At 54.6% G+C, this 19215-nt stretch overlaps 1 protein-coding gene across 1 annotated transcript in view; it reads left to right on the top strand.

Moving 5' to 3' along the window:
- The window catches only part of GRM4 (glutamate metabotropic receptor 4), a 148401-nt gene that overhangs the window by 94702 nt on the left and 34484 nt on the right, over nucleotides 1–19215 (top strand). The window contains exons 4-6 of the mRNA XM_029069921.1: nucleotides 3373–3508; nucleotides 10982–11136; nucleotides 13694–13834. Of these exons, the coding sequence (XP_028925754.1) occupies nucleotides 3373–3508; nucleotides 10982–11136; nucleotides 13694–13834 (432 nt within the window). The remainder of the gene's footprint in view (nucleotides 1–3372; nucleotides 3509–10981; nucleotides 11137–13693; nucleotides 13835–19215) is intronic.

Here is a 19215-nt window from a genome sequence, read left to right as displayed (position 1 = left end):
AGTGCTCGGCACATAGTAAGCGCTTAACAAATACCAACATTATTACATATTATACTGTGTGTTTGTGTGTGTGTGTGCGTGTGTTTGGGCGATTGCATGCGTGTGAGATTGGAGTGTGGCCGAGGGTGCTCTCCCTGGGTTTCTCCCATATCACCTGGAAGTTGTCCTGTTGGATTGACTCCTGGTAAATGGGGGGGGGGGGGGGTCCAGGGGAGTCCTTACCATCTTCTGAACTAGAAGCAAGAGTAGCCTCCTGGACCCCTCCCAGACTCCCCTCCCTCTCTCCCCTCCTGCCGAGTGGCTTGGGCCTGCCATCCCTCATCTAACTCCGTCCATCTGGCTACCCAGATGGGGGGAAAATCCACTCGCTTGGCCCAATTTCCCACCGTAAAAGGACCATATGGTGGGTACCGAGCAGTGTGGGTGACAGCACTCACTCCCATCCCTGGTAGCGCCGATATCCTGATGGGGTCCCGGTCCCCGCTTCCCGGCCGCGCCTCCGGGAGTCTTTTCTTCCTGGAGCAGAGAGTGAAGACCGGGCTGGGGAGATGTGGAATTTATTTGTTTTTATTTAGTACGGCATTTGTTCAACGCTTCCTACGTGTCAAGCGCTGTTCTAAGACTGGGGCTCACAGTCTAAGAGGGAAGATAGGTATTTAATCCCCATTTTCCAGATGAGGAAACTCAGGCACAGAGAAGTGAAATGACTTGTCCGAAGTCACACAGCTGGCCAGTGGTGGAGCTAGGATTAGAACCCAGATCCCCCGACTCTCCGGCCCTTGCACTTTCCACTAGACCCTGCTGCTCCTTGATCAGAGAAGCAGCATGGGGTAGTGGATACAGCGAGGGCCCGGGAGTCGGAAGGTCGTGGGTTCTAATTCTGGGTCCTTGGGCGAGTCATTTCACTTCTCTGTGCCTCGGGTACCTCATCCGTAAAATGGGGATTGAGACTGGGAGCCCTATATGGGACAGGGAGTGTGTCCAACCCGATCTGCTTGTTTCCACCCCAGTCGCTTGTACCCACCCCAGTGCTTAGTACAGTGCCTGGCACATAGTAAGCACTTAACCAATTAACCAATTAAGCACTTAAGCACTTAACCGATTATTATCATCATTATTACCACCTCCCAGGGGGAGTGCCGGGGGGGCTGGCGAGGGCTGGCGGGGAAGATAGTACAGCATGGGAACCCAACTGCCCCATCTGCCATCCCCTCTGGCGCTCGGCTGCCCGTTCCTCTCCCGCGGCAGCACTGGGCGTCCAGCCCCCTGTGGCCTCTCTCCCTTTCGGTCTCCCCTGGGGTCCGGGGAGCTGAGAGCTCCAGAGATTGCACTCTCCATCCGGCGTCCCCTCCACGGATCAGTCCCCAACCACCAACTCCACCCTCTCCAGTGCCTTCCTCACTAATCCGAGCTCCCCTCCCACCCTTTCTTCTCTCATCTCCAGCTCGAATGACTTGCTCTTGCCCCGACCCGCCCAGAGCCCTCTGAGTTATTCACTCTTGGCTCTCCCTTTCATCATTTTTCTCCTCCGCAAGCCCCTCGATTTATTCAGCCCCTCCCATCCTATTCCCTCTGGCCCCCCATCCACATCCACCCCTTCCCTCCCTCCAGGCTGCTGTGTCGCACCTCCCCGTCCTGCCAGCCCGGCTTCTCAATTGGCATTTTCTGGGCGCTTCTTCATATCTGACAGACGATCACTCTCCCTACCTTCAAAGCCTTATTAAAAGCACATCTCCAAGAGGCCTTCCACATCTAAGCCCTCATTTCTTCTCCCTCTTCCTTCTGCGCCGCCCTTGCACATTTTTTAATGGTATTTACCGTGTGCCAGGCACTGTACTAAATGCCTTTAGAAGCAGTGTGGCCTAGTGGATAGAACATAGGTCTGCAAGTCAGAAGGACCTGGGTTCTAGTGCTGGTTTTGCCACTTGTCTGCTCTGTGACCTTGGGTGAGTCATTTAACTTCTCTGAGCATCAGTTACCTCATCTATAAAGTGGGGATTAAGACTCTGAACGCTACGTGGCACAAGGATTATGTCCAAACTGATTAACTACCCCAGTACTTAGAACAGTGCCTGGCACTTAGAAAACGCATGCCAAATAATAATAATGTTGGTATTTGTTAAGCGTTTACTATGTTCTAAGCGCTGGGGTAGACACAGGGGAATCAGGTTGTCCCACGTGGGGCTCCCAGTCTTAATCCCCATTTTACAGATGAGGTAACTGAGGCCCAGAGAAATGAAGTGACTTGCCCACAGTCACATAGCTGACAAGTGGCAGAGCGGGATTCGAACTCATGACCTCTGACTCCAAAGCCCGTGCTCTTTCCACTGAGCCACGCTGCTTGCCATTTTTAAAAAAGTGCTTGGATAGATACAAGCTAATCAGGTTGGACAGAGTCCATATCAGTCTTGAGAAGCAGTGTGGCTCAGTGGAAAGAGCACAGGCTCGGGAGTCAGAGGTCATGGGTTCGAATCCTGCTCTGCCACTTGTCAGCTATGTGACTTTGGGCAGGTCGCTTCACTTCTCTGTGCTTCAGTTACCTCATCTGTAAAATGAGGTTTAAGACTGTGAGCCCCATGTGGGACAATCTGATCCCTATGTATCCCTCCCCAGTGCTTAGAATGGTGCTTCGCACATAGTAAGCGCTTAACAGATACCATCATCATCACTTTACAGCTGCAGTAACTGAGGCACAGAGCAGTTAGGTGACTCGCCCAAGGTCACACAGCAGACAAGTAATGGAGCTGGGATTTGGATTTGCCCCCTTTATTCACCCCACATTCAGCCCTGCAGCACTTACGTACATATCTAAACTCAGCTTGGGACCTTCTGCTCCTCTCTTTCCCTAAGGACTCTTAATATTATTATTATTATTATTATCCCTAGGTCCTCTCCTGAAAAGCAGCAGAGGGGAAGGGAAGTGGGGGCACAGATGTGGGGAAAGAGGACAGAGGCCCTCTACACGGGCTGGGGAGCGGTAAGGGCAGGACTGGGGAGGTGGTCCTGTTTGGGGCTGGGCCCTTGGGTTCTGCTGATTCCCCTGCTGGGTCCAAGATGGTCACTGGCACAGCAAGGGCTCGTAGATAAGGGGAGGAGGAGGTTTAAGTGAGAGCCCAGTCCCGGCTTTCTGGTCCGCAGAGAGCTTGGGGTATTGGGTGGGATGTGCCCGGACTCTGCCCACTGAATCCTGCCCTGGTGGCTCCGAGGCTGCCTGTAGTAGGGGCTGAAAGAAAGCTGTGGGGAAGGCGATTCTGGGGTGAAATGCCCCACATCTGAGCGGTCCCCACCCGGCCCTTGCCGGACTGTGAGGCCTGGGTTTTCTGGACTCCTCTCCTGACCTTCTTCCCTGCCCTCTGCCCGCTGGGTCTCCAGGCGGAGTGTGCATCGCCCAGTCGGTGAAGATCCCGCGGGAACCCAAGGCCGGAGAGTTCGACAAAGTCATCCGGAGGCTCCTGGAGTACCCCCACGCCAGGGTGGTCATCACCTTCGCCAACGAGGACGATATCAGGTGAGGGGAGGGCAGGTTGGGAGGTGGGGGGGAGGAAGAATAGGCTGCATAAGGAGGGACGGGGAGTGAGGCCGAAACCGATCCACCCCAACCTGCCCCACCCACCCCAGACCTCTCCAGTCCACTCCTGCCTCCCCTCCGTCAATCAATCAGTCAGTGATATTTACTGAGCTCTTACTGTGTGCAGAGCACTGTATTAAGCGTTTGGGAGAGTCCAATAAAACAGATCTGGTAGGCACACTCCCTGCCCACAAGGAGCTCACAGTCTAGAAGGGGAGACGTGAAAATACGTGATGGATACGTGACTTGAAGTAGTGGGGCGTAATGGATAGAGCACGGGCCCGGGAGCCACGAGGTCATGGGTTCTAATCCCGGCTCAACCACTTGTCTGCTGTGTGACCTTGGGCAGGTCACTTCACTTCTCCGTGCCTCAGTTACCTCATCTGTAAAATGGGGATTGAAACCGTGAGCCCCACGTTGGATGGGGACTGTGTCCAACCTGATTTGCTCGTATCCACCCCGGCACTCAGTACAGTGCCTGGCACATAGTAAGCGCTTAACAAATACCATAATTATGATTATTATTATTATTATATGGACATAAATACCCTCCCAGTCGGTGCCCGCACTTCTCAGACCACTCCCGCTCCACTCCCACCCCTCTCCGTCGACTGCCCACTCCCAGCCGGCCTCGGAGGCCCGCGGTCCTCGCCCGCCTCGGAGGAGGGTGCCGGGCCCAGGCAGTTCCCGCGCAGACCTGCTGCAGTTTACCCACCGGGGGAAGAAGTGCACCAGTTCTTATCTCTCTTCTCTTGGAGACCCCAGGGGTCCGGGTGGCGGCAGGATCCGTGGGGGACCGTCGGGGTCGGGGCTCATTCCACTTAGGGGCAGAGAGAGACAGAATCAGGGAGGAGCAGGGCCCAGAGCAGGGGGCGATCGAGGAGGGGCAAGGTTCGGGGTAAGGGAGGCGGTCGGGGAGGGGCAGGGCCCAGAATAGGGGGGCAGTCGGGAAGGGGCAGGGCCCAGGGTCAAGGGGGAAGAGTAGGTCCCAGAGTAGGGGAGCAGTCAGGAAGGAGCAGGGCCCAGGGTAGGAGGGCGGAGGGCGGTCGAGAGGAAGCAGGACACGGAGTAGAGGAGCAATCGAGGAGGAGCAAGGCTCAGAGTAAGGGGGGCAGTCAGGGAGGAGCAGGGCGGTAGGGGAGGATCAGGGCTCAGGATGGGAGCGGGCAGTCGAGGAGGAACGGGGCCCGGAGTAGCAGGGCAGATGGGGAGGTGCAGGCCTCAGAGTAAGTGGACAGTTGGGGAAGACCAGGGCTCAGAAAAGGGGGGCAGTTAGGGAGGAGCAGGGCTCAGAGTGAGGGGCAGTTGGGATGAGCAGGGCCTTAAGGCTGTCGGTCTCGGGGCAGAGGATGAGAGGGTGGATGGGGACCCCGTAAGCAGTGAGAGAAGGTGGAGTGGGCTGGGTTGGGAGAGCTAGGCTCCAAGGCAGGGGCCAGGGGTGGGGAGTGGGGGAGTCTCCTTCTGGGGCTCCACTCCCCTGGGCACCTGCCTCCATCCTGCCTGGGTCCTGTCCCGAGCCTATAGTCATGCATTCATTCATTCCATTCAATCATACTTATTGAGCGCTTACTGTGTGCAGAGCGCTGTACTAAGCTCTCGGAAAGTACAGTTCGGCGACAGAGACGATCCCTACCCAACAACGGGCCAACGGTCTAGAAGGGGGGAGACAGACAACAAAACCAAACAGAACGAGTAGACAGGCGTCAATAGCGTCAATATAAATAAATAGAATTATAGATATATGCGCAACAAATAGAATGATAAATATGTACATATGTACACAAGTGTTGTGGGGCAGGGAAGGGGGTAGAGCGGTGGGATGGAGTCGGGGCGATGGGAAGGAGGAGGAGCAGAGGGAAAGGGGGGCTCAGTCTGGGAAGGCCTCCTGGAGGAGGTGAGCTCTCAGTCGGGCTTTGAAGGGGGGAAGGGTGCTAGTTTGGCCGATGTGAGGAGGGAGGGCGTTCCAGGCCAGAGGTAGGATGTGGGCCAGCGTTCGACGGCGGGACAGGCGAGAACGAGGCCCAGTGAGGTTAGCGGTAGAGGAGCGGGGTGTACGGGCTGGGTTGAAGAAGGAGAGAAGGGAGGTGAGGTAGGAGGGGGCAAGGGGTTGGACAGATTTGAAGTCAATAGTGAGGAGTTTTTGCTTGATACGAGGGTTGATAGGCAGCTACTGGAGATTTTTGACTCTCAGAGCTGATCATGACCCCACTGTCCTGCTTGGAATGAAGCAACAAGGAAATCCTACTCCTCCAACCCCTACCCTCCTCTTATACCCCTCCTCTCCTCCCTTCCGCCTCCATTTCCTCTCCTTCTCCTCCTCCCCCGTCCCTTCCCTCCACTCCTCCACCTTCTCCTTCTCCTCTCCACACCTCCTCCACCCCTTCCCCTCCTCTCCCTCCACCTCCGCCCCTTCCTTTCCTCCTCCCCCACTCCTTTCCTCCTACCTCCCTCTTTTCCTTCTCTCCCCCCCCCCCCCCCCCCCCCCCGCTTCCCCGGTCTGCAGCCTGACCCCATTTCTCTGTGGTTTATGCATTTGCTAAATTCAACGATCCCTAGCAGCGATGCAGGTAGGGCTGGTCCTAGCTCACAGCCTGCTGTCTCTGGAAGGGGCAAGCTACTGAATCCCAGCCCGGGCCAAAGCTGTTTCCAGACCAGGGCAGCTCAGGCCTTGGCTTGGTGGGGTGGGCTCTAGGGGCAGAGTCTGACCACCGGTGGGCCGGACCAAGGAAAATTGGACTACCAGTGGCCACAGTTACCCGGCTCCCCAACTTGTCTGCTGTGTGACCTCGGGCAAGTCACTTAACTTCTCTGTGCCTCGATTATCTCATCTGTAAAATGGGGATTAAGACTGTGAGCCCCATGCGGGACAACCTGATTCCCTTATATCGCCCCAGGACTTAGAACAGTACTCGGCACAGAGTAGGCATTTAATAAATACCATCATGATTACCTAGGGCTGCAGGAATTCCCAGCTGATCCAGCCCTTACAACAGTGCTTGGCGCATGGGACGCGCTTGACAAATACCATCATTATGATTATTATTATCATTCTTCCCCCATCTCTCTCTGCCTCTGAAGAGCTGAGTGGGGGCGGGTCACAGTTTCCCAGAACTTTAGGAGTGTCCTCTTTCCATTCTACTGCCAATTCCAATCAATCCATCAATAGTATATATTGAGTGCTTACCCTGAGCAGAGCACTGTAGTAAGTACTTGGGAGAGTACAGTAGAGCGAATAGACACAATCCCTGGGAGACTCGAAAATGAATCAGCGAGAGGAGGAAGCGATCAAGATTAAGGAGAGGCACTTAAATTCTGCTGAGGTGAGGAGGAATGGGAACCCAAGTGCTTAGGTGATGAGAAAATGCTGAAGGGGCAGTAAAGGAAAGAAATAGAGTGGAGAGATGAGTCAGGGAAGACTTCCTGGAGGAGATGTGATTTTAGATGTGATTTTATTCTCCTGCCCTCTCGCCTCTTTTCTTTCCAGCCTTATCTCTCTGTCTGTTGGTCTCTCTCTCCTCCCTGGCCTCTCTGCTCCTCCATTCTGTGGCCATGTTCGGCCCCACCTGTAAGCCCGTCGAACGGCAGGGACCGTCTCTATCTGTTGCCGACTTGTTCATTCCAAGCGCTTAGTACAGTGCTCTGCACATAGTAAGCGCTCAATAAATACTATTGAATGAATGAATGAATGAAAGTGGGGTGGGGTGACAGTTGCTAGCCTCGTTGGGAAGGCCTGAGATGGGACAGCAGAGGAAGCAGCTGAGGCCAAGCGGAGCCGGGAAATAAACGGGGACTCCAGACAACTGGATTTCCCTGGGAGCATCCTTGGCCTGGAAGACAGGCAACCCTCTCCAAAGCCAGGCAAGCCACAAAGCAGTAAGCGTGGGCTCTCCCGTTGCCAAGGAGAGAGACAGCTGCCTCAGGCCGATCTCAAATCAGAGACTAGTCCAGCCCTGGTAGACCCTGGACCTTCCTCCCCGCAGGACAGGTTAGAGTTGGCAAACCTCTCCACCCTCCAACCATACCCCACACCCCTCTCAGCCTCCACATCCCCAGGCAGTCCTCTCTCCCCTCCTCCAGAAGTAGGAGTAATAGTGTTTATTAACCACCTATTGAGTGCAAAGCGCTGTACTAAGCACTGGGAAAAAACACAAATTGGAGGGTTAGATGCCATTCCAGGGCCCCTTGGGGCTTATAATGTAGGAGTGGGTATGGGAGAGAGGGGATTGGTAACAGATACATAATCAATCAATCAATGGTCTTTATTGAGCATTTACTATGTGCAGAGCACTGTATTAAGTGCTTGGGAGAGTACAATACAACAGAATTAGCAGGCGTGTTTGCTGCCCATAATGAGTTTACAGTTTAGAGACAAAGGGCAAGATAAAACAATAAAAACAATAAAGGAACAAAGTTCACATTTGGGGTGAAAGGAACGAGAGCAGACAGTCTTCCTTTCCCCTCCCTCAGTCACTCATACTGTACCCGTGGCGATTTTCCTGTGCCCCGGATTTTCCTGCTGTCCGTGTGCTCAGCCCAGGAATGCTGCCCAGAGGTTTCAGGGTTGGGGAGAGGGGCCTCCTTGACCACTCTCGGCACCTGGTGCTTTCCAGCTCAATCCCCGGCCTCCTCCTCGGCTCCCTGCTCTCCCCAACTTCCGAGGCCTCTTCCCAAATTCCAAGGCCTCTTCCCCGCCTGCTGCTTTTGGAGTTGGCCAGCCTCCCACCCTCCCATCTGCCGCAGGGCCGGCAGGAGGATCAATGGGATAATAGAAGGGGAAATGTTCGGAGGGCTTAGCGAGACAGGTGCCGCAGACAGCCAAGGAATAATAATCATTACAGTTTTTATTATTGATTATTCTCCCCGGCAGAAACCCACGAAGCTTTCATGAGATTTTCCAATTAGGGGAACTCCCTCCCCGACACACCCATTCTCTGCCCCCCTCCCACCGGCCCCCAGCAAATCTCCTTTGAGGATTTGAGGAGTCCCCTTTGAGGATTTAAGTTTGAGGTGTTGGCCAGACATCCAAATAGAGATGTCCTGAAGGCAGGAGGAAATAGGAAGCTGCAGAGAAGGAGAGATAATTATTATTATCACTGCATAACTGTGGTCAAACAGTTGTCCCCTTCCCGCCCATTGGCCCCTGACCCCCATGTCCGCCCTCTCTTACCCAGCTGCCTTCTCTTTCAGATCTATGCCTCTACCTTTCCGTCTGAATCTCTCTCTGTCTCCGTGGCTGTTTTTTGGGAAGCGATCTCTCTGCATCTGGGTCTCTGCGTGTGGCTCCCGGTTTCTCCAGGGTGGGCCTGGGCTGGGGATTGTGTGTCCCCTGGGGACCTGTATCCCATGCTGCAGGCAAGACCCTGTATTGGTCCAGACCCAGATCGGGGAAGTCAGGCTGAGGTTGGGGTGAGCGCTTACTGTGTGCGGAGCACCGTACTAAGCGGTTGGGGGAGTATAATGCAATAAACAGACACATTCCCTGCCCACAGTGGGTTTACAATCTAGAGGGGAACACAGACATTAATATTCATCCATTCAATAGTATTTATTGAGCGCTTACTATGTGCAGAGCACTGTACTAAGCGCTTGGAATGTACAATTTGGCAACAGATAGAGACAATCCCTGCCCAATGACGGGCTCACAGTCTAATCGGGGGAGACAGACGGACAAAAACAAGACCACATAATCGCGATAAATAGAATCAAGGGGATGGACACCTCATTAACAAAATAAATAAGGGAATAAAAATATATACAATTGAGCACAGTGCTGAGGGGAAGGGAGAGGGGGAGGAACAGAGGGAAAGGGGGCTTAGCTGAGGGGAGGGGAAGGGGGAAGGGGGAGGGAGCAGAGGGCGGAGGGGGAGCAGAGAGGGAGCAGAGGGAAATATATATAAATATATATAATATAAATTCCCTGGTCTCCCCGAGATTCTCACCATGACACATGTGAGACAGACTCTGGTGTGCCCCTGCAGACTCTGAAGGGCCTCTAGAGCCTGGGTGGCAGGGGGGCTTGGGGCTGCTTGTTGCTGGGCTCCGCGGGGGGGTTTGGGCGGAACAAATGTGTCTGAAGTGCCACCAGATGTGTGAAAGAGGCCCGCAGACGAGTGTCTAGAGAACCAGATGTGAATCTGCTGCCGGCTAATTCTGGTGCTGAGATTAAAAATTACTTGATCCCTGCTCAGGATAGTTTTCCCGGGAATCAGTCAGTCATATTTATTGGGTGCTTACTATGTGCAGAGCACTGTACTAAGCTCTTGGAAGGGTATAATATAACAGATTTAGAAGACACGTTCCCTACCCACAAGGAGCGAACAGTCTATGGGAAGAGCCTTCTCCCGCTGTCCATTCTTCCTATTCTCTCCTTCTTTCCCCCTCCTCCCTTCCCTTCTTTCCCGGGTGTCCTTTCTCTTTTCCCCATCGCTTTCTGTCTCTAACCCTCGTTAGCCTGAGGTGTCTGCCTCTCACTGTCTCTCCTCGGGCTCCCAATCCATGCCCAGGGCTTGGCGGACTCAAGCAAGCTCTGAGAAATCCCGGGATTTGAGAATCTGATAAAACAGGTGGGCACTGTGCTCCCATACCAGTCTGCCCCTGCCCTAGGTCCCGACTGTCTGGACCAGCCACTGTTGGGCTGAGCAGCCCCACGGACATCCCTGGGGATGGTGGCCGGAACTCTCGGAGACCCAGCTGTCTCTCTGGGACCCCCTCAGGCCAGTGTTGAGCCAGGACTCTCCTGGTTGACCAGAGACATGGGCAGGCCCAACCCTAGCCCCTGTGCCTCGATCTCACTGTGCCTCGAACTCACCTGTCTCGCCTCCAACTCCCGGTCCACGTCCTGCCTCTGGCCTGGAATGCCCTCTCTCCTCAAATCCGCTAAACAATCAATCTTTCCCGCCTTCAAAGACCTGCTGAAGGCACACCTCTTCCCAGACTAAGCCCCTTTTCCTCAGCTCCCCCTTCCTTCCGCGTCAACCTGACTGGCTCCCTTTGCTCTTCCCCCAACCCACACCACGGCGCCTATGTATATATGTATATATCTATAATTTTATTTATTTATGTTGATGCTTGTTTAATTATTTTGATGTCTGTCTTCCCCTTCTAGACTGTGAGCCCGTTGTGGGCAGGGATTATCTCTACTGCTGAATTGTACTTTCCAAACACTTAGTACAGTGCTCTGCCTACAGTAAGCGCCCAATAAACACGAATGAATGAATTGAATGAATAGCCCCAGCCCAAAACCAGCCCTTGCCAAACAGCCCCGGCAGTGTGCTGGGGCCCTAGCTCTCTGACTCTCTGCTGATCCCACCTCCTCCTCCTCCTCCTCTTCCTCTCCCCGCCAGACTCCCTCCCTCTGTTCCGTCTTTGGGCTGGGCTTTCCCCGGCAACCACTGCGTGTGTGTCTCTCCCCAGGAGGGTGCTGGAGGCGGCCCGAAAGGCCAACCAGACGGGGCACTTCATCTGGATGGGCTCTGACAGCTGGGGCTCCAAGATCTCTCCCGTGCTGCACCTGGAGGAGGTGGCCGAGGGCGCGGTCACCATTCTGCCCAAGCGCATGTCCGTGCGAGGTAGGTGCAGGCACAACTCGGGCCCACCGCCCTCCTTCTCCGGATCCTGACCTGGGTCACAATCCAGGCCCCACCGTCTCTGCTTCCCCCGGGCCCTGGATTGGGTCCTGTCTCTTCTGCCCCAGCTCTCGGCCCGGATCCTGCTGCTGCCCCTTCCCTGGGTCCCTGACCTGGGCCAGGGTCTGGGCTCCACTGCCTTAACTTCCCCCGGCCTCCAGACAGGGTCCCGCTGTCTCCGCTTCCCCTGGGTTGGAGTCCGGGTCCCGCTGTCTCCACTTCCTTCAGCCCCTAGCCTATTTTCTCTTGCCTCTACTTCCCTGGGCCTTTGACTTGGGTCAGAGCTGTCTCTGCTTCCCTGCGCCTGACTCCACTTGCTTCTGTTTCTCCCGGCCCCTAGGCTGGGTCAGAGCCTGGGTCTTGCTGTCTCCCCTCCCTTTAGCTTAACCAGCATCCTAGGGTTCCTTCTTAATGGCATTCAGGCCAGAAGGAGGGGCTTGTGGGGAGGACAGAGCCTGGATTTGGTTCTTTTTGGTCGACCGATGAATGCTTGTCCCCATCATCCACTCCTCCACTTGCCATTTGTCTGCTGGGTGCCCTTGGGCAAATCACATCTCTGGGCCTCAGTTTCCTCATCTTTAAAATGGAGATTAATAAGCTCGTTGTAGGCAGGGAGTGTGTCTTTTGTTAAATTGTGCTTCCACAAGGGCTTCGTATGGTGCTTTGCACACAGTAAACGCTCAGTAAATACAATTGAATGAATGAAAGAATGAATTCATCTGTTCTTTCGTCATTCATTCATTCATTCAATAGTATTTATTGAGCGCTTACTATGTGCAGAGCACTGTACTAAGCGCTTGGAATGTACAAGTCGGTAACAGATAGAGACAGTCTCTGCCCTTTGACGGGCTTACAGTCTAATTGGGGGAGACGGACAGACAAAAACAATAGCAAAGAATAGAATCAAGGGGATAAACATCTCATTAAAACAATAACAAATAAATAGAATCAAGGTGATGTACATCTCATTAACAAAATAAATAGGGTAATGAAAAAATATACAGTCGAGCGGACGAGTTCGGTGCTGAGGGGAGGGGAAGGGAGAAGGGGAGGAGCAGAGGGAAAGGAGGGAAAAGAGGGCTTAGCTGAGGGGAGGTGAAGGAGGGGGTAGAGGGAGAGCAGAGGGAGCAGAGGGAAAAGGGAGAGCTCAGTCTGGGAAGGCCTCTTAGAGGAGGTGAGCTCTCAGTAGGGCTTTGAAGAGGGGAAGAGAATGAGTTTGGCGGAGGTGAGGAGGGAGGGCGTTCCGGGACCGCGGGAGGACGTGGCCTAGGGGTCGACGGCGGGATAGGCGAGAACGGGGGACGGCGAGGAGGTGGGCGGCAGAGGAGCGGAGCGTGCGGGGTGGGCGGTAGAAAGAGAGAAGGGAGGAGAGGGAGGGGGCAAGATGATGGAGAGTGGGACAGGGACAGGACCTAACCTGATTACCTTGTGTCTATCCAGCATTTAGCACAGTACTTGGCACATAGTAAGTGACTTCCAATACTATTATTGTTATTATTATTACCACCATAAACTCTGGACTGTAAGCTCCTTGTGGGCAGGGAATGTGTCTACCAACCCTGTTACACTGTATTTTCCCAAGCCCTTAATACGGTTCTCCGCAAACCATAAGTGCTGAGGAAATATGATTGATTGATTATTATTGTTGGTCTAGCTATTTCCAGTTCCGGGCACCCCCCCCCCCCCACATAACCTCCCCCACTTGGGTCGCTAGGTTTTTGGAAGAACTGGTCCCTTGTTATAGTGATGGGCAGAATTCAGAAAGCCCCACCGAACCAATCAATAGGACTTGCTCTCCTCTAGTGCTTGACCCAAGGGAGAGTGGAAAGACAGGAGAGGTGAAGGTGTCAGACCCAGTGGTTCTGCCAGGAGCCAACAATAAAGGGCTTCTCTATGTGCCAAGAACTGTACTAAGGGGTAGGGTGGACCCAAAGTCACCCCATACCACCGTCCCTATCCCACCACAAGGCGTTCTTAATCTAAGTGCTAAGGAGAATGAGTTCCTTCTCCCCATTTCACAGAGGAGGAAACAGAGACCCAGAGGTGTTAAGTGACTTGTCTAAGGTCACCCAGCAGAAAAGTGGTGAAGTGGGGTTTCAAACCCAGGTCTCCTGACTGTGCTCCATTCTCTAGGCACCATGGTAATAAGATGCTCAGACTGGAACCAGGAGTCCTAGCTCCCAGGTGACAGATCTGGCCACCCAGCTCATGCTTTGGCCGCTGAGGCTGAAGTCCCCTTCCTCTGGGAGAAGTCAGCACCCTGAGGAGGGCGGAGAACCTGAGCATATGGAGGGTCCCCGAGTGGACAGTGGGTTCCTGAGCAGGCGGCGGGTCCCTGAGTGGGCAATGGGTCTCTGAGCGGATGTGGGTCCCTGACCAGCTGCCCTTTGCCCGTGTTCTCTTTCCCTCATTCTCCCCTCCTCTCTCCCTCCCTGTTCTCCCTCTCCTCTCCTTCATCCCCTCCTATTTCCCTACTTCCTCCTCCTCTCCCCTCCCCCAGGTTTTGACCGCTACTTCACCAGCCGCACCCTGGACAACAACCGCCGCAACATCTGGTTTGCCGAGTTCTGGGAGGACAATTTCCACTGCAAGCTGAGCCGCCACGCGCTCAAGAAGGGAGGCCACATCAAGAAGTGCACCAGTGAGCGTCACTGGGAGTGGGATGGGGCTGTGTGGGGGGAGTCAGAGTGCTGGAGGGGACAAGGACTGGGCGGTAGACAATCGAACAGGTCTGGGGATGAGATAAGGGTGGGTGAGGGCTTGACAAACTGGGAGATTATTGGTGTGGGGAGAGGGAGCTGGATTGGGTTAGGGCTTCAGGGTGGGGGCCGGGGCAAGGGCCAGGACTCGGCCAGGACCACCCGACTGGGTTGGCGCTGCCTTACTGCTGGGGAGGAGGACAGGCAGGGGCAGAGAAGGAAGGCACAGTCAGGCAAGATGGAGAAGTGCTGGTCAATGGGGGAAGAACCAGCTGGGACTCTGGGTCCAGCCCCACCCCACTGGACAGTGCTCAGTGCATAGTAAGTGCTCAATAAATACCACTGATTGATTAGGCACATCCATCCCCGACCCCAGCCCCTGCCTGATAGGGTCTGTCCAATTTGAGGTCGGGGAGTGGCGGGGGGCTGCTCAGCTGCCCCCAGCCTGGACATAAACTGGGTTTTCCCTCACAGGTCTCTTCTTTTGGGCAGATTTCATCTGAGCATCTTCCAGATCATTTGCTGGTTCCTTCTACCTATTCCTGGCACAGTCTGTTTTTCTGCCTGGCTGTCTCTTCCTGCCACTCCACTCCATCTCTGATTCTCTGAGGCTGTCTCTTCCACACTCTCTAACTCTAATTTGGTCTTTCTGCAACCTCATCTTGTTTCTCTGTCTGTCCAACCATTCCCAGCCAGTGGTATTTCCCAGACAGCGCCGGACAGGCATGTTTGGGTCCGGGTTTTGCCCAACGGATTGTCTTGCTCAGAGGAGTGGCGGGACGCCGCTCACGCCCGCCTCTGGGGAGGGGGCAGAAGGGTCGAGGGGTCAAAGTCTGAAACTGCAGTGTCGGAGACAGGGCACCCTTTGCAAACCTCCCTCTTGGGGGGTCCCACATCCCACCAGCTCAGAACCCCAGCTCTGAGGGCGTTGGGAGGGCTGGGTGGGGCCTTAGAGGAGCCCCCAGAGAGAAACTGCCTCTCTCAGCCAGGAATCTGCAGGTCTCTGAGGGAAGAGAGTATGGTTGTGTGTGTGTCTGTGTGTAAGAGGGTATCTGTGTGTTTGGATATTTATCCGCAGGAATGTGGGAGTCGGGGAGTCTGTGCTTATGTGACAGTGTGAGTGTGTCTGTGACGGTTTGGCGAAGTCCATGTGTGTATGTTAGTTTTAGGCAGAGCCTGACAGCATGTGGATCTGTGTATGGCTGAATGTGTGCGGGTTGGTGTGGGGTCTGTGTCTGTCGGTGTACATACTCGTGTGTGTGCGTGTGTCTGTCTGTCTGATAACGATAATAATAATGATGGCATTTGTTAAGCCCCCACTATGTGCAAAGCACTGTTTGAAGCGCTGGGGAGGATACAGGGTGATCGGGTCGTCCCATGTGGGGCTCACAGTCAGCGTGGCTCAGTGGAAAGAGCACGGGCTTTGGAGTCAGGGCTCATGACTTCGAATCCCAGCTCTGCCACTTGTCAGCTGTGTGACTGTGGGCAAGTCACTTCACTTCTCTGTGCCTCAGTTCCCTCATCTGTAAAATGGGGATTAGAACTGTGAGCCCCACATGGGACGACCTGATTCCCCTATGTCTACCCCAGCGCTTAGAACAGTGCTCGGCACATAGTAAGCGCTTAACAAATACCAACATTATTATTATTATCCCCATTTTACATGTGTGGACACAACCCCCTGGTTGGCTCGGTGAGGATTTCTTTCCTTTGGTTTACGATCACTCTTCCCATGGCTGGTGAAGAGGCAAGGGATCCCCACCCGATAACTGGTGGGGAACTTCAGGGGGGCTTTCCTGGGCAGGGTGGGGGTCCAGTTATCAATCAGGTATCAACTGATCGATGGTAGCCTGTCCCCACAGGAACACACACACAGACACACTTCTGTCCCAAAGGTTCTGAGCCCTGAGGCAGAAAAAGCCTCACTGAGGCTTTTGATTGGTATTTGTGAAGTCTGTGGGCAGACTGAACTCCAATCTGCATCTTAATAATAATGATAATGGTATTTGTTAAGTGCTTACTGTGCGCAAGCACTGTTCTAAGCGTAGGGTAGATCCAAGGTAATCAAGTTGGACACAGTCCCTGTCCCACATGAGACTCATAGTCTTAATCCCCATTTTCCAGATGAGGTACCTGAGGCCCAGAGAAGTGAAGTGATTTGCCCGAGGTCATACAGTAGATGTGTGGCAGAGCTGGAATTAATAATAATAACGTTGGCATTTGTTAAGCGCTTACTATGTGCAGAGTACTGTTCTAAGCGCTGGGATAGACCCAGGGGAATCAGGTTGTCCCCCATGGGGCTCACAGTCTTAATCCCCATTTTACAGATGAGGGAACTGAAGCACAGAGAAGTGAAGTGACTTGCCCACAGTCACACAGCTGCCAAGCGGCAGAGCCGGGATTCGAACCCATGACCTCTGACTCCAGACCCTGTGCTCTTTCCACTGAGCCACGCTGCTTCTCAATTAGAACTCATCTCCTCTGACTCCCAGCCCTGTGCCCGCTCCACAAGACCCCGCTGCTTCTTCTTGCCCATGATGGGACACGGGGCAGTGAGATCGGCCTTAGATGTCCAGCCTGGCAGTGAAATCCAGTGGGGCCTATCTGGGTGGAGGCGGTGGGCAGTGGGATCTCCTTCCTCCACTGGGCCCTGGGGTTCCTCTGAGGGGAGAAAGCCCCCGGGGCAGGGGTGGAGGTGGGGGGAGTTCTCTCGGACATAGCTCAAGTCTCCTGTGCTGAGTGTATTGGCAGTTGGACAGCGTGGCTCAGCGGCAAGAGCCCGGGCTTTGGAGTCAGAGGTCATGGCTTCGAATCCCGGCTCTGCCGCTTGTCAGCTGTGTGACTGTGGGCAAGTCACTTCACTTCTCTGGGCCTCAGTTCCCTCATCTGTAAAATGGGGATTAAGACTGTGAGCCCCACGTGGGACAACCTGATTACCCTGTGTCTGCCCCAGCGCTTAGACCAGTGCTCTGCACATAGTAAGTGCTTAACAAATACCAACATTCTTCTTCTTCTTCTTATTATTATTCTGCTCTGAGGGCAGGAGATTGGGTTTGAAGTAGAGAACAAGGCCAAGAGGGGAGCTGTCCTACCCAGCAGTACTGTGGACAAGTAGCAGAGAGGACATATGTAGAGTGTTGGTGAGATTTATTACTGAAGCAGGGTGGCTTAGTGGAAAGAGCACGGGCTTGGGAGTCAGAGGTCATGAGTTGGAATCCCGGCTCTGCCACTTGTCAGCTGGGTGACTGTGGGCAAGTCACTTCACTTCTCTGGGCCTCAGTGACCTCATCTGTAAAATGGGAATTAACTGTGAGTCTCACGTGGGACAACCTGATCCCCCTGTATCTACCCCAGCGCTTAGAACAGTGCTCTGCACATAGTAAGCGCTTAACAAATGCCAACATTATTATTTATTATTAATAATAATAATGATGATAACTGTGGCATTTGTTAAGCACTTCATATGTCCCAGGCAGGACCTCACCGGCTTGGCTCCCCAAGGAGACCCGAGGAACTGGACAGTCTGATCCTGGACTGGAGGGGGGGCAGGGAGAAGGGCCGAGCGGGGGGACACTGCCAAGAGCTGGGCAGTTTTCCAGTTCCCTCAAGCCAATGTCCGTCGCCTCCTTCCGGGCTGAGTTGAATCAGGAAGCGAGTATGTTCTCTTTGCACTGGGCGGCCTGTCGGTCAAATGAGGGAGAGGGATTGGGATCCCCACACAGAATCCAGCGTCCTGGTGCCCCCCATTCCCTGGCAGACCGCCCTGCCCTGTCACGGCCCAGTTTTCTGAATGCCAGCCCCGGAGCGGCTGCTCTGGCCCCTGCCGGCAGAGGGGCAGGGCTGGAAGGCTGAGGGCTGGAGTTTGGGACTGGACCAGTACGGGAGTCCCTCTGGCTGGCCAGGCTGGTTGGGGGTGGGAGAGCCTGGGAGAAGAGAGCGGTCACCAAGGGACAGAAGAAGAGGAGGCGAGAACCCTGGGCTCTAGCTGGAGTCAGGAACCGTGGCTTAAATGGCCATCACTTGGCAGTCCCATCAAAACTGGGTCACTTCAGGTGGCGCTCTGTGACCTGGGCATTTTTCATTCATTCGATCATGTTTATTGAGCACTTACTGTGCGCAGAGCACTGTACTAAGCTCTTGGGAGAGTACAGTATAACAGGGAACAGACAGACACGTTCCCTGTCCGCAAGGAGTTTACAGTGCAGAGGGGGAGCTTCGGCTCAGGCACTCTGGGGAACAGGCCCACAGCCCCTGCCCTTCACCCCTCACTCCATCTCTGTTCCGCGGATCACAAGCTCAGCCCAGCCCCTGCTGCTGGGCACTCCGAGGCCTGGGGTGCCCGGACCGTCCCGGCCAGCTCCGACCCAGCGTCGCAGCCCGGAGGGATTCAGGTGCCAGCCGGCGTGAGGGCAGGGGTTTGGCTCAGATGACCTCCGTGGCCCATCCAGGGACAGTGAGTATAGAAGGGAAGAATGAACCAGAATTACCCCCTTGAAAGCACCAGCGGGGAACTGGAATGGAGAAGGGTTGGGCAGAACTGAGAAAGTTTAAAGAAATCTCTCACCCTGGACAGTTTGGATAGATGGATGTGAGGCAGGCGGTTCCTTCCATGCTGGGGTCTCCCAGCATCTTCCGGGACCCCCTGCGGGAACCTGACGAAGAGGAAGCGCTCGGTTTGGCTGTTTTGCTCCTTTAGCTTGGTTGTTTGCAGGGTGTCTGCGTGTGCGTGTACGTCCGTCCACGAAACGGGAGGGAAGGGGGGTCGGAGAGGAGGAACTCTGATTATTTCAACCTTGAAAACTCATTTCAATTACAATTTACAACCTGCAGACAAAGGCTGCGGTCTCCGTAGTAACCGCAGTCGCCGAGTTTTGACGGGAGAAAATCCTATCAGCAGCGGCTCCCCAGTTGTCACTCTTGGCAGAGGCTGTCATTGCCTGTATGGCTCGTTGTGCCCCGGGACACAATTAGGACATCTTCAAACTGTTGTTGCTGTCATCAGCGTGGTGTGCCTGGAATTTATCTCCGCCAATGGCCTCGGGAGATTTCCGTTTTATTGTCTGGTGGAGCCCTGATTCCCCCTCCCCAGGGCAGTTCTCTGCCCCGGCCCCCCGGAGACCTGATGTGGTGGGCCGGGGGGACCCCCCAAGAGGCTGGGCTGCTCCTTGGGTGGAGGAGGGAAAGCAGGAAGGACCACGGGTCATGGCCCGGGTTGGAGGGGAGGTTGATGGGGAGGGGAGGCTGTGGGCCGAAGACCAAGGCCGGGGATTTGGAGGCCGGAATGAGGGGCGGGAGGGATGGTGGGGGGACTGGGGGCTGGGGA

This window comes from Ornithorhynchus anatinus, chromosome 7 (assembly GCF_004115215.2).
Source record: "Ornithorhynchus anatinus isolate Pmale09 chromosome 7, mOrnAna1.pri.v4, whole genome shotgun sequence".
Lineage (NCBI taxonomy): Eukaryota > Metazoa > Chordata > Mammalia > Monotremata > Ornithorhynchidae > Ornithorhynchus > Ornithorhynchus anatinus.
This window is presented reverse-complemented; position numbering and strand designations above follow the sequence as displayed.